This window comes from Nerophis ophidion, linkage group LG09 (genome assembly GCF_033978795.1).
Source record: "Nerophis ophidion isolate RoL-2023_Sa linkage group LG09, RoL_Noph_v1.0, whole genome shotgun sequence".
NCBI lineage: Eukaryota > Metazoa > Chordata > Actinopteri > Syngnathiformes > Syngnathidae > Nerophis > Nerophis ophidion.
In genome coordinates, this window is record NC_084619.1 from 55,317,739 (window position 1) to 55,335,615 (window position 17,877).

Genomic DNA, 17,877 nt, shown 5'->3' on the forward strand with positions numbered 1-17,877 from the left:
TTGTCCCGCGGCCCGGAGGGGGGAAGATTGTTTTTTGTCATGAAAAAGGGAAGTTTTGTGGGTTGGTGCACTATTTGTAAGTTTATCTTGTGTTTTTTTTATGTTGATTTAATAAAAAAATAAAAAAGAATAAAAAATTATTCTTCGGCCCGGTACCAATCGAGCTGGCCGCGGCCAGTTGGTTGAGGACCACAGCATTATTACATGTATGTACATAACTTAAAAAATACCTCTCTATGAAAATGTAAAAATAGAGATACTCCATCCATCCATTTTCTACCACTTATTCCCTTTGGGTTCGCGGGGGTCGCTGGTGCCTATCTCAGCTACAATCGGGCGAAAGGCAGGGTACACTCTAGACAAGTCGCCACCTCATCGCAAGGCCAACACAGATAGACAGACAACACTCACATTCACACACTAGGGCCAATTTTAGTGTTGTCAATCAACCTATCTCCAGGTGCATGTCTTTGGAAGTGGGAGGAAGCCTGAGTACCCGGAGGGAACCCACGCATTCATGGGGAGGACATGCAAACTCCACACAGAAAGATCCCGAGGCCGGGATTGAACCCAGGACTACTCAGGACTTTCGTATTGTGAGGCAGACACACTAACCACTCTTCCACCATGAAGCCCAAATAGAGATATCGGCATCATCTAATAAAAAAAAAAACTGATCCTGTTAATGAACAAAAACACAAATATATGTCTTTAAATATATAGATAATGTTGATCTAGAGCATTTTTATTAGATATTACAAATTACATAATGGCGTCGCATCCACACCCCAAAACTGTTTTAACTAACATATTGAATAACCCTGATTAATAATCGTGATTTCAATATTGACAAAAATAATCATAAATATTATTTTTACCATAACCATGCAGTCCTTTGTGTAAGACTAGATCTCATGTATGTCTATAAGTTACCATCTTGCGAAATATTCACATTTATTTCTATTTATTAATATAATTATTTTGTTTCTGCCTATTACTTTGTTTGTAATGCTTGTGTTGCTTTCATATTCACATTCAACTTTCTACTTTAGGTACTTACATACATTTTGAATGTGTTTGTGTTTTTAAAAATAAAACTTGGTTAAAGGATTTCAGTACAAGTAGTTTTAGAAAATGTTGAGCACATTTAAAATTACCCCGATAGTTATGATAACAGTGATCATTTTGGTCACAATGACCGTGATAAGAATTGTTCATACCGTGACATCCCCTCGCTTTTGTATTACTTGACTCGGATGACTTTCATTGATTGGAATCAGACAATGATTTAGCACAGTAGTGCTAATAAATTCCATACCTTTCAATTTACATTATGGAGGGAAACAAAGTCCTCCTCTTTTCAGTATCACATTAAAGTGTTTTGGGTTTTTTTAGTTTCTTATTTGTCCAGCTTCCGTACTCGTTTTTATACACTTTACATGAAATACATCGGAGGCAAACTGTCGCTTTCTAGCTCTTATCCGCTATTTTTCTAAAACCCTTATTTTGTTCGTGCAGGTAGAGCAGCACTTTTCTTACTTTTTTGACATTTGTTCATTTTTTTCATACCGAGCTCGCTGCAGCCAGCGTCATCTCACAAGATCCTCCAGGGCCGTAAATGTCTTATCAAGTGACACCATAGTGAAAATTGATAATCTGTAAGTTTTTAGCTCTTTTTCTTTTTTTTTTTAATGCCTAGCGATCGGCTGACACACCCTCTGAGATCGACCGGTAGCTTGCGATTGGCAAAATGGGCACCCCGACTCTAGACCATCACTTAAAACTCGGAAATGCCTGTACTGTAGGTCACATGATTGTAACGCAGCAATAGCACACGTATCTTGTGTGATTGTGTGTGTCACATATCTGCCTCTTGCCAAGTGTGTGAGTTCTCTTAATGGCTCTGTAGTGTAAGTGCTGCGTGTGTGTGTGTGGGTGTGGGTGTGGGTGTGGGTGTGGGTGTGTGAATTATTGATAAGCCACCTGGAAGAATAACGGTATTGGACTCCCCCAGATGACCACTTTATTTTCCCATCTCGCCATCAAGTGTTTGCTTGTGTGTGGGCAATGGGGAGGGGGTTAATGAAATCAGAAAGGCTTACTGGAATGAAAAGGCCCGCTTCCCAAAGACGATGATACCAGCATGTCATTAGTAAATACAGTACATGGCAGGAGGAAAGGAGAAAGAATAAAAGGAGGGAAAGGCGGTGGGGTTGAGTGAGATATGAGAAGGATGCGAGGTTTAAGTGGTTGAAGGGCTGAGGAGAAGGTAAGAGAAGAGTACACAAGGGCAGAGTGATGGAGGAGAAATAGATGAAGTACGCGGCTAAGAAGGAAATGGGGGAGCTAGAACTGGTTTAAATTGTTGTGTATCACTAATATTAAGTTAACTTTATTATTATCGTTAAGCAGCGTGAAACCACACATGACTACCGTATTTTTCGGAGTATAAGTCGCCCCGGAGTATAAGTCGCCCCTGCCGAAAATGCATAATAAAGAAGGGAAAAAACATATTTAAGTCACATTTTTTTGGGAAATTTATTTGATAAAACCCAACACCAAGAATAGACATTTGAAAGGCAATTTAAAATAAATAAAGAAAATTGAACAACAGGCTGAATAAGTGTACGTTATATGACGCAAAAATTACCAACTGAGAAGGTGCCTGATATGTTAACGTAACATATTATGGTAAGAGTCATTCAAATAACTATAACATATAGAACATGCTATATGTTTACCAAACAATTGGTCACTCCTAATCGAAAAATCCCATGAAATCTAATACGTCTAGTCTCTTTCGTGAATGAGCTAAATAATATTATTTGATATTTTACGGTAATATGTTAATAATTTCACACATAAGTCGCTCCTGAGTATAAGTCGCACCCCTGGCCAAACTATGAAAAAAAACTGCGACTTTTAGTCCGAAAAATACGGTATTGTCTAATTATGGAGCCTTTAAACCTGACTTCCTGTTAAGTTCAAAGTAAGCTTCAAAATAAAAGCAAAGCAGTATTTACCACGGCAATAACAAAATGCCCCAAATTATTTATTTATTCTAATTTATTATCCCCCAGAAAAAAAATGTACGCATGTATGATTGATAATATTTGTCAATGTTGTAGTCAAGCATACCTGCCAAACTTCCAGTTTTTGCCCTTGTTTCCTAACGTTTTCCCAGTTCGTTTTTTAAACTATTTTTCTTTTTCTTTACTTTTTCTTTTGCTGTCTATGAAAAATTGAATAATCGCAAAAAGACTGCTGGTACTTTTACAGCCAAAGGTCTGCTCGATTCAATCTCTTGGCAACACTCGGTAAACAGTGGTGAGCAGGGCTCGTGACAGGCAGCCTGGCGAATCGCATTTTACGTGAATCAATTAAATCGAAAACATAAGATTGATGAATGGATGACAGAGAAGACTTCTCAGCCATAAATAAACCTAAATGTTGTGTAAATATCTTGGCCAATTGGAGATATACAGTATGATCCTTAAGGACGTCCCGATCCAGGTTTTTGCACTTCCAATCCGATACCGATACTGGCCTATCCGAGCATGTATTAAAGTTTAAAGTTACTTAGCCAACTTAGTTGTCAGGTTCGGGTTAAAAAGGGGTATTAGTGCTCTTGATAACAACTAGCCTGCTGAATTAGGTGAGTTTGAATAATACACAATGGTTGGTATTCAAGGAAAAACACAAAATAGAAAAAAATTATACATGACAATCAGAAATGGTATCATTAAACAGTATAAATTGCAAATAATGCCTTAAACATTATTAAAATAAAAGCAAAACACACAAACAACCTGAGTGGGATAAAATGTCTATAACTCAGCATCAATACTTGCTCTTGAACAAGTGTAAACTTGAAAAACTCCTTTCAATTGTTTGCCCCAGTCAGGGGGGGCAAACAATTGAAGTCCAAGCATAATGGGGAGATTCTTTATAACAAAGACGAGCACTTCAAGGTGCTCAGGTGTCAGCCTGCTGCTGTGTTCATCAATGACGAGTGCTAAAAAGCCTCTCACTCTCAGGAGTCATTAAAATGTCTTACAACTTTACCACCGGGGTTGACTTTATTGTGGCATGTTTTGCACTCCACCTCTTCATCTTTTTCGTTTTGTAGGGTAAAATAATCCCACACAGCTGACATTTTTACCGTAGCTTTTAATTCACATGGTCGTCTTCACGGTTAGAGCACAGGCATGTGGATGTGTTGAAGGTGTGCTGGAAAATGCGGAAGGGAGCGGACCAGTAGAGTGGAATGTTATTTTCATCGGTGCGTTGGAAAACACGGACCAAGTTTTTTTAAACACTGGATCTGGATCGGCATTTTCCCATGCCTTGCCGATACGCATTTTTAAATAAATAAATGGGTTGTACTTGTATAGCGCTTTTCTACCTTCAAGGTACTCAAAGCGCTTTGACACTACTTCCACATTTACCCATTCACACACACATTCACACACTGATGGAGGGAGCTGCCATGCAAGGCGCCAACCAGCACCCATCAGGAGCAAGGGTGAAGTGTCTTGCTCAGGACACAACGGACGTGACGAGGTTGGTTCTAGGTGGGATTTGAACCAGTGACCCTCGGGTTGCGCACGGCCACTCTCCCACTGCGCCACGCCATATATCGGCGACCGATCCCATCCAAATATCGGATCCTTACCGTAAAGCAGACAGGATCACAAAACATCATGCATGAAGTAGCCCAGAAATGTGTTTTTCTTTCCGCTTTACAAAAAGAACCCAAATGCCTCGTCTCTGGGTGTCGGTATAGACTGTTCCCCTGTTTTATCTTTTTATTATTAGACAGTAGGGATGTCAAAGAAATGGATTTTCGAAGTAATCACGATTCTTATATGTAAAAAATCGATTTAAAAATATTTTTTGAAATTCTCTTCTTTTTTTTTGTGTATGACCTGTCCAGCCACTCTGACAAATCATATTGTTAATGTCGATTCCCATATCTGCTGTACAGATTTACTTTAGAAAATAAGTGATTGATACTTCTGTTGTTGTATTATTTGTATTTGACTTTATTAAATGTTTAGGTAGAATTTGATTAAACAAAACCAGGTTTTCTTTTTTGCAATATAGAAATTTATCAGAGCTGTTTATCTATTTTATGGAGGAATGTACTTAAACAGAACTGACACCCAATAGTATTAAAAAAGTACTGATTTTGAATCGACAATCATTTTGGATCGAGAATTGAATTGTTATTTTCAGGATTCGAATCCAATCTTGTGGTGCCCAAAGATTCACAGCCCTATTAGATAATAGCAACAACTACGGTGCTATTAAATATACATTACCATGTCCCAGTCATGCAGACAAAATATTTGATTTTTTTTTTGCTTGGCATGACTATGCAGAGGCACTGAAGTATACTTTATGAAATGGTGGTGATGTCCTTGGCTTCCCTCCCAAACTACTAGAAATCTTTTCGACATTTGTCTTCAGGCGACATGAAACCTTGTCACTGTCATTTTTGTCCTTCTGTCTTTGTTTTTCCCAATCTGCAGTGAAGTCTGCAACCTTGAGAGTTTTATTTATTTTTGTTAGAACTTTGAATCGAATTAGAGGAGAGGAAGCATACCCACACACAGTGAGGTAATGTACTTTATCATAACCATAAACTGTGCTCTTCAAAAGTCTTCACTGGCCACGTGTACATGGCCAAAATGTATTTAATCTGATTCCAATTTGGATCAGAATGTAACTGTTTACATGGACCCTGAAAAAAATTATCAGATTATGAGGCACATTTTTATGCATCACACCTTACATCGGAATACTTAAATGTGACATGCGCATAATATACCGTAAACGGGAATGTGCGTTATTGTGTGTGGTGTGGCGCCATCTTTTGGACGAGTTAGCTCACTGCAGGTGCTGAAAAAAAAGAATAAGAAGCAATGACTTCGACTGTAAACAAACATGGCGTCACATTATTTATTGATGTATCCTTCTATTCACTACTTTTGTTTCACCTATCTTTTTTAAATGAAGCTGTTCTGTGCCCCTCCATGCTAGCAGTTAGCACTTGGAGTAGCTGCAAGGTTGTGAATAAAACAGCTCAGACGACAATAGGATCCTTCCTTTTATTGCTACATTGACACATGACACTCCAGACCATATTTTTGGGCTTTTGCTAGTTTCAGTTTTAAAGCAACAAACTCAAGAGTATAAAACACTATTTATTTCTGTAAATTTTTAATGGGGCGGGGGAGAAAGCGGTCACTTCATTCCAAGACTATTTTATTTGGTCCCCCCTCTCCATCAAAGCATAGCAGATGTCAAAGACATGCGCAGTGAGGATAAGTTAGACCCGCATTTCAGAAGAAGTGCTTTCATGCTCTCCTATCTGAATGACTATCGGAATAAGCCACCAGTCTCGATCCGATTGAAATGTTGATCCAAACGTGTGTGATCGGGTCAGTTTACACACACATATAGTGTTTACTTGAAACATTTTTTATTTCGGTTAGGCTTTTAATCCAATGAATTGTGTCTATGTGCACTACTGGTAAGCAGTGGAGGATGTGAATGAAAGAACTTACCTTTTGGCCTAATTTTTGTTATGATTAAAAACCGGAAGTTCATAGAATCAATCAATCAATCAATCAATGTTTATTTATATAGCCCTAAATCACAAATGTCTCAAAGGACTGTACAAACCACTACAACTACGACATCCTCGGAAGAACCCACATAAGGACAAGGAAAACTCACACCCAGTGGGCAAGGAGAACTCACACCCAGTGGGACGCCAGTGACAATGATGACTATGAGAACCTTGGAGTGCACCTAGGGGACCGAAAGCAATGGATGTCGAGTGGGTCTAACATGATACTGTGAAAGTTCAATCCATAGTGGCTCCAACACAGCCGCGAGAGTTCAGTTCAAAGCGAATCCAAGACAGCAGCGAGAGTCCCGTCCACAGGAAACCATCCCAAGCGTAGTCGGATCAGCAGCGTAGAGATGTCCCCAACCGATACACAGGCGAGCGGTCCATCCTGGGTCCCGACGAGCGGTCCATCCTGCGTCCCGACTGTGAACAGCCAGTACTTCATCCATGGTCATCGGACCGGAACCCCTCCACAAGGGAGGGGGGGGCAGAGGAGAAAAAGAAAAGAAGCAGCAGATGAACTGGTCTAAAAAGGAGGTCTATTTAAAGGCTAGAGTATACAAATGAGTTTTAAGGTGAGACTTAAATGCTTCTACTGAGGTGGCATCTCAAACTGTTACCGGGAGGGGATTCCAGAGTACTGGAGCCTGAACGGAAAAGGCTCTATAGCCCGCAGACTTTTTTTGGGCTTTAGAAAAATATATAGAAAGAGAGCTTGTAAAGGTGACTGGTGTAAACCGCAGCAGCAAGGTGACATATCTGCTTGTAACCTTAGATTGGGATATGTAGTCGTAGCTGCAGTGTCGCCATCTGTTTTCCGTGAGGCTGAAACTCTTAAAACTACTCCCTGCCCCGACGAGGAGTCTCGCAGGAGCAGATTGAAGCAGTAAAAAGATGAAATGCAAGCGAGCTCGAACCCAATGTCGTCGTCCTCGCCGCCTCCTCCCACCGCCATGCTGTCGTCCATCCGGCGCAGAAAGACTTGGCCCATCTGCTGCGCGTTGCTAATGCCGCGTTGCATCTTCACCTCCAGTGACAAATTCGAAGCCCTAAAGCTGCAGAGTCTCGCTTGAGAAGCCAACTGGCTGCACAATAATGATTTGAGGACTTTTGAACACACAAAAAAAAAAATCTGTTTAGAATTTCAGTTGATATTGCACACATGCATGTAAAATATTTTGAATGATTGTGTCCATCAAGCGGGCACAATTATTAAATTTTATTTTTCACATTTTAAACCCTTCCTTCGTGTTGGATAAGCTTTGTGTTTAAATTTTGTGTATATTTTGGCTCCACGGTCCCTCTTTTAACCCGTAAACTGGCCGTTTGCAGATCCGTTCCCAGATTGCAATTGAGACCACGGCCCACCCTCTTAAAAAGTATCTCATTTGTATTTTAAGAAATGTATTCTTTTTGAATATATACCGTCACTGCTGTTTTTTTCCAGACCCAGGCGAAAAATAAACTTCTTAATCAATCAAGATCCCTTATTAAATCAGGTTAAAAAAAAACTAATTGAGACTAAACTCTATTTTCCAAGAGTGACCTGGTCAAGAGAGAAGCAACTCAAAATTACAGAAATACACATTGGAACAACAAAAACAGCAGCAGTCACACACCACAATGAAAAACTAAATTACTTACATACTGCATATTAACAAAAAAACATGATAGGGCAAAACAATGTATTCAATGTTTCTGAAATCCCCCCAAATATAACTGAAGGTAACCTCAGATCCTTTTGGACGTTATTCAATGACCATGTAGCAGCATATCCTAAAGCATTTTTCCAAGATTTGTGTTGGCTTTAGGAAGAAACATGCAGAGAAGTGTTTTGCGACCTTAAGATGTAGCGACTGGAATCTTTACACACAAAATAACACAAATAAGGGGGAACCAGACCAATAAGTTATACATATATAAACATCCAATGGGGAAATCTTGCGAATTGACATAAAATTTTGCGAATTGACATAGATGGACTTTGCATTTAAAGTTTAAAAGCTGAAACGTTCTATAGATTTGCCGATAGATCAGATTAGCTACATAAAAAAAGATGCCTTTGACAGATTTTATATTACTGGATGTTGTACGTCAGTGTTATTACTTGTATGCCGAGATTATATGAAAATACTTCATTCTACCTTTTTTTGTGTTTCGTCATTGCCTGAAGCAGAGGGGAGGAGCTCCTCTCCCCATGGTTGAGAGGTAGACTTAGGGCCTGATTTACTAAGATTCAAACACCACGTGCTAATCAGCGAGTGTAATCTAATCTGGGCAACATTGCACGTGCTATTCATAACTGGTGCAAACCGCCTTATTTAAATAAGGTTTTTCGCGTATTACGCAGCTTTCACAACAGAAACATGCAATTTTTTATTACACATTTATGTTTTAATGCTCCTAACCTATGGTGTTTTGGTTTTAAACAATTAGCAGACATGTACCACTTTTTATGGGCAGTTCAGAAGGAGTCCGCAGTGAAGCCCACTTTTTTTGTGTGCTGCAGATGCGCTCATTAGGGGAGAGAGGATGCACTTAAGCCTATATATATAGGCTAACGTTGCTTGCGTCCCCCCCCAAATGTGTCTTGTTTGATTTATAGTTTTTTCTGTGGGGGGTGGCGCCAGACTTGTAATTCTCTTCCAAAACACTAAGGGGCAATGTTTACAGAAGGAGCAACTGCAGCATGGGGGACTAGATACTGTATTTCCTTCCTGTGAAGTGACATCGACATCTGGGTCTACACTGGAACTATCCATTTCCTACCGCTTGTCCCTTTTTGGGGGTACGGGGGGTGCTGTAGCCTATCTCAGCTGCATTCAGGCGGAAGGCGGGGTACAAATCATTCACAATCATCAGATTAATTTTAATTAATGTTTTACTTGTAAACCAGAGGAAAATACACTCGTAAAGCTGGACCATGAAACTTGCATATCTTACATATTCCTTATTTTTGCACCTTCATTTTAGGAGCTTGTTGTTAAGTGTTCAATGCGATTTTACAATGTTGTTTACATAATTTGAGTGTTTTCCATGCTTGTGTTCACATTTCCTTCCCTTTGTGCCTTGATGGCTGAGGGGATTATAATCAGTGTAATGTTACATTTTGAATAAACATGTTTAAATTGAATACATTTTTTTTCTGGTCCTTAATGTCCATAGGTCATCAAAATCTAAATAATTATCCATATCGATTGATAAAAAAAACACATATCGTGAGACAGTGTTCAGGCATATCCAAAGCGCTATGCTCGCTCACGCCTAAATGCGTGAACATAATGATTTGATACTTTGACCTGGTTTAATGCAAGTATCTAACTTTGTAACAACATGCCTAAGTCAGAAAAGACTAATTTCATCTTAGGTCCCCTTTGAACTCTTTCAAGTGTCGATACAGCAAAACTTTCGCCGAAATGTCAGAGTGATGTCTTGTCATTTCTTCTGTTTCCATGCCTAAACGGACTGTTGAAGTATTCACTTCCCGAGCAAAGTTCCTCCAGGTTGTTGAAGTTAAATTAATTCTGTATAGAAGGCTGGAATTATTTAGGATTTGAATGTAGACACTGGTTAACTATAAACCTCAACCTTTTTAAATGTATCAGGGAAATTGCTGTATGATTAATTATGTGTGTGTTTATTGTGATGGAAAAATTGATTTTTTTCCTGTTAAAGTATATTTGTGAGAGAGTCCATGTACACAAAAATATGCTTTCAGTTGTTTTGGTCTTCCTGCTACATTTCAACTCAAGCCTTCTTCAAAATACTCTCTTCTGAAATGTGTGTGTGAGAGCGTTACATAACTAGTGATGCTGAAGGCTGATCTTGACTTTGAAGCTTGTCACTTGTGCCATCTTGGAAATAGAGGGGGATGGGAGTCCAGAAATGTTCAAAAGCAGCTTCTGGACTCAGGCGTCCCTGCTTTTCCTAGAATGCTAGCCTCTAGGAAGTGAAATACATTAAAGGAGCACAAACATCAATCGGGGTTTCCTGTTGAATGAAATTTAAAACAACTTGCACTGAGACGCTTTTGACGTCCTCATTCCTCCGCCTCTTTTCCTGCTCTAGACCTTGGGGCCTAATTTCCACTACAGAGGGCCCCGGCTCCCACCGAAATCCATCCATCCATCCATTTCCTACCGCTTATTCCCTTTGGGATCGCGGGGGGCGCTGGTGCCTATCTCAGCTACAATCGGGCGGAAGGCGGGGTATACCCTGGAAGTCGCCACCTCATCGCAGGGCCAACACATATAGACAGACAACATTCACACTCACATTCACACACTAGGGCCCATTTTAGTGTTGCCAATCAACCTATCCCCAGGTGCATGTATTTGGAAGTGGGAGGAAGCCGGAGTACCCGGAGGGAACCCACGCAGTCACGGGGAGGACATGCAAACTCCACACAGAAAGATCCCGAGCCAGGGATTGAACCCAGGACTACTCAGGACCTTCGTATTGTGAGGCAGACCCACTAACCCAGGGGTAGGGAACCTATGGCTCTAGAGCCAGATGTGGCTCTTTTGATGACTGAATCTGGCTCTCGGATCAATCTGAGCTGACATTGCTTAACACGATAAGTAATGAATAATTCCACTTGTAATCATTGTGTTAAAAATACCATTCAAAACATAAAACATTCACATGCATTTTTATGTTCAAGAAGTTGCGTTAATGGTAAGAAGTCATTTATTTATCATTGGTTAGTGTTGGGCTTGCCCTCCTGGGGGTTCTTCAGACCACCAAACACCGACATGAGAGCCTGTTTTAGGGTTAAAATATTGTTGTTTTTTTCAATTAGTCTCTCAGTTGCTTTCCAGCAATTGTGTTTTTCTCTTTAGTCCTCATTCGCCCTCTGGCTCCAGCCCCAACCCTGTCTGTCCTCCTGGCTGCTGCTTATAACAGAGCAACAGGTGATTAGATAACAGGTGGGCCATCTACGCACCTGTCGCTGATTTCGAGGCTGGTCCTGGCAACATCCGGCTTTTCTGCAGGCCACGCCCCTTCCACAGTTAGCTTCAGAATAACAATGTTATTACAAAGAATAAGCGACCTATTATACTCTGGAAATGTTGGTCTTATTTAAAAATGCACGCGTTTAGTTGTGTTCAGTGTTATAAAAAATAATTATATGGCTCTTAGGGAAATACATTTTAAAATATTTGGCTTCTTGGCTCCCTCAGCCAAAAAGGTTCCCGACCCCTGCACTAACCCCTCTGCCAATTAGTAGTCTTACTCTTGATTTTAATCATATTTATTATATATATTGCATATACATATTCAAGTATAACCCATGTATATCTAACTTACCTACAGTTTACGACCCTGTCAAATTATATAAAAACATGTGTTATTCATAAATATTAACAATTTAACACATAAACCTTAGGCTTAGGTCAGGCTGGTTAGCAAAGTACTAACCAAATATACTGCATAAGAAGGGACTCATAAATAGCTGCCAAAAAAATAAATGTACATATACTTATGTTGTGCCTAAATAAACTAAATTAATAATAAATAACCCCCAGAGGGACAAGCGGTAGAAAATGGACAGATGGATGGATGTTTCTTGTCAATAAAATTAAAGTGCGAATGAAAATACAGCTTCAACACTTTAGTCCTATTTTTTGCGCTTAAGGAACTTCTTTGACTTTAGCTCCAGACTTCTTGTTTAAGATTGTCATCACTGCCACAAGTGGTGGAAGAGTGTATTACAGCGGAGTTACGCTGTCATGTTTTCCTTTTTCTTTTGTGTATTCCATTGCTTACTGTTGACTGTCGTTGTCTTGCAGCTGAAGAATGTGAGCTGCATGACGGCGAGAGATGGCAGGAAAAGGACCATCAGCTGCCTTGTCGCCGTAGGGAACGGCAAAGGAACCGCAGGTTAGCCACGGGAAACATGTACACTTGAGGTGCGCGATACTGCAAATGTTATTGTAGATCTGATACCAAGTCAATGCAAGGCCAGTATCCCCGATACTTTTTAGTTATTCTTCAAGATCAGTGAATGACTTTGTAACTTTTATTTGTAGCTCATTATTGTAATTAAGATAAAAGAGGACAAACATAGTAAAAGAGTATACTTGTGAACAATTTAGCTGGTCAATGAGGACATTTAAGACGGTAGCAACAAAATACTATAACACAATTATTCCCTATACCTTTTTATTATGCTTTGAGAAAAATACAGTTTCTAGTGTAAAATAACTTAAAACAAATCAATATCAAACTATTGGCTTATTCAAGTCTTTGTTTGTTGCCCCTCAAAGTTTCCTGTGCTTATTTCCTGGTTTTGTAAGGAATATGTGACTTTATAAAATGTTTTTAATTAACACAACAAAAACACTGTTGTTCAGCCAAAAAAAAGCTTTTTGCCTCTTAAAGTCTTACATCATATTACAGAGTACAGTAGGTTGTAGAGTTTGAGTTTATTCATTTAAAGGGACAATGCACCATAATGAACACAACACAAGATCTTGTGTAAAGACTCAACGTTAGAGTTGTTGTCATTAGAGTCAAGGACGTACTTGTGATAGTCCTGCTGCCTGTGAAATTAAAATTGAAAGATGTACAAATACTAAAGTCTCAGAGGTACAAACAAAAGTGGGAATCTTTGGGCACCCCCAAGATTCTGTTATGATTCAGGGGCTATGATTGGATTGTAAGTTGGTTATTTTTGCATCTTGAAGTATTATAGTATGTTATTATTGTATTGTATATTGTTAGTATGCATACATCCTTTCATTCATTTTCTACCACTTGCCCCTCCCTGGGTCACGGGGGAGCTGGAGCCTACAGTGGGGCAAAAAAGTATTTAGTCAGCCACCGATTGTGCAAGTTTTCCCACTTAAAATGATGACAGAGGTCTGTAATTTTCATCATAGGTACACTTCAACTGTGAGAGACAGAATGTGAAACAAAACTCCAGGAATTCACATTGTAGGAATTTTAAATAATTTATTTGTAAATTATAGTGGAAAATAAGTATTTGGCCACTTCAAACAAGGAAGATCTCTGGCTCTCACAAACCTGTAACTTTTTCTTTAAGAAGCTCTTTTGTCCTCCACTCGTTACCTTTATTAATGGAACCTGATTAAACTGGTTATCCGTACAAAAGACACCTGTCTACATCCTCAACAGTCAGACTCCAAACTCTACTATGGCCAAGACCAAAGAGCTGTCGAAGGACACCAGGAAAATAATTGTAGACCTGCACCAGACTGGGAAGAGTGAATCTACAATAGGCAAACAGCTTGGTGTGGAAAAAATCAACTGTGGGAGCAATCCTCAGAAAATGGAAGACATACAAGACCACTGATAAAATCCCTCGATCTGGGGCTCCACGCAAGATCTCTTCCCGTGGGGTCAAAATGATCATGAGAACAGTGAGCAAAAATCCCAGAACCACACAGGGGGACCTGGTGAATGACCTGCAGAGAGCTGTGACCAAAGTAACAAAGGTTACCATCAGTAACACTCTACGCCGACAGGGAATCAAATCCTGCAGTGCCAGACGTGTCCCCCTGCTTAAGCCAGTGCATGTCCAGGCCCACCTGAAGTTTGCCAGAGAGCACATGACAGAATGTCATGTGGTCAGCTGAAACCACAATAGAAATTTTTGGTATAAACTCAACTCGTCATGTTTGGAGGAAGAAGAATACTGAGTTGCATCCCAAGAACACCATACCTACTGTGAAGTATGGGGGTGGAAACCTCATGCTTTGGGGCTGTTTTTCTGCTAAGGGGTCAGGACGAATGATCCGTGTTAAGGAAAGAATAAAAGAGGTCCATGTATCGTGAGATTTTGAGGCCAAACCTCCTTCCATCAGTGAGAAATTTGAATGGTTGACCAAATACTTATTTTCCACCATAATTTACAAATAAATTCTTTAAAATTCCTACAATGTGAATTCCTGGATATTTTTTTTTCACATTCTGTCTCTCACAGTTGAAGTGTACCTATGATGAAAATTACAGACCTCAGTCATAATTTTAAGTGGGAGAACTTTCACAATCGGTGGCTGACTAAATACTTTTTTGCCCTACTGTATCTCAGCTGCACTCGGGTGGAAGGCAGCGTACACCCTGGACAAGTCGCCAATTAGTCGCAGGGCTAATACAGATAGACAGACAAGCATATTGTATATGGATATCTATTATGGCTATTATATTTCATTATTAACTTGTATAAAAAGATTCCCTATGTACTGCATCATCCTGTTTTGGATGGTAGTGCACACAGCATAGATATTTATACATACGTTCGTTCGAGTGCACATCTAAGAGGACCTGAGTTGGAGCTTGAACACATCATTAAGAAAGCACAGCAACACCTCTTTTTCCTGAGGAACCTGAGTCGCAACAAACTTCCTCTAGATCTGCTGGAAAACTTCTACTGCTGCACAATTGAGAGAATCCTGGCGTACAGATGTACTGTCTGGTGCTCCAACTGCACCGCAGCCAAAAAGAAGCATCTTCAGCGGATCTTCAAAACGACTCAATGGATCCCCTACCATCACACACTCGAGCCGCCTTCACAAGTGGGCCTTAGACAATAAAAGGGACACCACTCACCTTTGACACTCCATCTCCACCATCCTCCCCTCGGGCAGACTCAGAACCATCTGTAAACCGACAAATAGACTAAAATAACAGCTTCTATCCTAGAGCTGTGGTCAAACTTCTCAACCCATAACATCCCACACACATACACCACCCCACCAGCCACCTCACACAAATAATATCACACTGTGCGATAATGACCCACTGCTATGTGCAATAACTATTTAATCCACTACTTACTCAATCCATTAGCATTGCTTATTTATCAACTGCACTTTACATGTTAACTTATTCACTATAACTACATAGCCACTGAAATTCAACTGTCTGTTCACCCACTGGTATTTAACTCTATTCATTCACTGCAACCTAACTGTTCTTTTATTCTCTGTCACTTAACTGTTCGTCTATGCACTACTATAAACTGTGCACCCTTCGCTGCCATATTACTGTCATCTATTCATTGTCATATTGCTATTGCTAACATGCCTGAACCAAGATGCTGCTGTATAGGATTGTTCTATGAAGTTACATTGTGTTGCAAATAGAATGACACCTATCCTACATGTGCGTGCGTGTATGTGTGTGCTATCTTAACGCTGCATGTAGCACGTTCTCCTCCTCTCCGCCGTGTATGCCCGTACTATACCTGCCTGTTAGAACCGTCTAGTACTTATAAAAATTACTACAGTGATTATTATAAATAATATTTAGACATTTGTCCCATCAATTTGGCATCGTCCACGTTTCAAATCGTGGTGCATCGGAGAATCGATCCTTTTTTCCCACCTTTACAAAGAATGGCGTCAGTCAAAGTTCATTGTCCACAAATGTTGGAATGCCTGGCTTAACAAGCTTTCCCACTAGTAGTATTTTTTGTTCTCTGCAGGTTTTGCAGTGGGGAAGGGGCCAGACAGAAATACAGCTCTGAGAAAGGTGAGAACATTGCCTTTTTTTTTCTGGTGACAAGCACATTGGTTTTTGAGTTTATGCTTACCTTATATTTTGCCTCATCTTGCCAAGAAACAATAAAATATTACTTGTGGAGGTAATAATCCAATTGAGTTTGCCAAATACGTATCACGCCTGTGTATTTTTATTGTGTAGTACCTTTGATATATTGGTTATGTCTTGTGTGTGCATGCATGTTTTTTTTGCAGGCCAAAAATCGAGCCATTCACTACTTGTACTACATAGAACGATACAAGGACCACACCAGTAAGTCCACATATATAAGCCAAATAGTCCTTTCCCTTGTTGGCTTCTACACTGCTTTGTTTTTTGGCCCCAAATCTAAGGAGAAAGTGTTGTTTTTCAACCAAGCCCTGTCTCCTTAGCAAATCCCCTCAAAAACCACAACAAAAAGAGTGATTATTTGCTGAACTCTCATAAAAACAACTTGTCTTCTTCAAGGCATACACAACACAAATACACCAGAGGAGAATATGCCTTCTTTTTGTTTTTGATTTAGTCAGGATGTGTGAATCACGTGCCGCACAAAAGATGTGCCATGTTCCAAACAGGAACTCGAGGACCCCCTGTAGTGTCCATTCAGCGGCCACCAAAGGGAATCACAAATGTTTTTGTGTGATATTTGAAGTTGTTTTTGTGGGGTTTATTTTACTCAAAGATGTCATCACCTAGCAGGATGGATGAGTCATTATAATTTATCAGTCTGCTCCCTTCAACCTTCCTGTGAAAGTAGCCAACATTACTTTTCATAAATCTAGTGGGATATTCTGTAGTTGAAGTCGCTATTTTCCCTACTTCTCCTTTGTTTTTGTGACTTTTCTAGAAAATTACATTCTTCAGGCTTGGCTAAAACGGTCTTAAATGACCCTTAGCGCATGACGGAAATTTCACTAACTAATTTCACTAATTAGTTGTATTGCCACAACATGCAACGATGCGTCTGGCATATTTGGTCATTAATTTTTTACACCAAAATAGGGTGATTCGGGATGAACAAAACACATTTTACACAATATGAAATTACCCAGTCTTCTTCTGTAGTTGACATCAGCAGGCTGATGCAGTCCCGCCCACATTTTGGAAATAAAAGTGGGCGTTCCAAAGTGTGCTGAATCTCATTGGAAAGCCAGCCTAAAATCACTATGGTGTTAATTTGAGGGGAATTTTACCTGCAGACATCTTATTTAAGTGCAGATCTCTGAGTGCCAATGTTAGAGGGGCCCTTTAAGGTGTAAGGTCGAGTTGTCCAAACCTCTGCCAGCCCTATACAGAAAAAATATAACGTGCGGTGACAACTTTATATGATATTCTTTACCTTCTCATAAAATGTCTTCAAGGTTAGCAGGTCTGTCTTTGTGTTCTAGCTGACAAAGCTTCAAGTTGTGTTTTATGTTGTGTTGAAGATGTGTTGCAGCCCAATAAAAAAAAAAAATTACAGCCGGCTAAAGGAGATAAAGGGCCTTCCTCCTGCTTTGGAAATACCTTTTTTTTCCCATAAGCAAATGAAATAAAGCAGAAGAACATTTGGAGCCCTGATTTACTAAGATTTAAATACCTCGCGCTAAATAGTGTATGCAATCTATAAAATTGCAAGTACTATTAGTGGGCGTGTTGCGTCCGATCTACTAAGACTGTGCTATCAAAAAGTGGTGCAGGCAGCCTTATTTAAATGAGCATTTTGCATGTGCTCTATGGGGCATCAC

At 39.8% G+C, this 17,877-nt stretch overlaps 1 protein-coding gene across 1 annotated transcript in view; it reads left to right on the forward strand.

The window, feature by feature from the left end:
• The window catches only part of mrps5 (mitochondrial ribosomal protein S5), a 51,556-nt gene that overhangs the window by 25,184 nt on the left and 8,495 nt on the right, over positions 1-17,877 (forward strand). Inside the window, exons 7-9 of the mRNA XM_061911288.1 lie at positions 12,433-12,523; positions 16,092-16,138; positions 16,363-16,420. Of these exons, the coding sequence (XP_061767272.1) occupies positions 12,433-12,523; positions 16,092-16,138; positions 16,363-16,420 (196 nt within the window). The remainder of the gene's footprint in view (positions 1-12,432; positions 12,524-16,091; positions 16,139-16,362; positions 16,421-17,877) is intronic.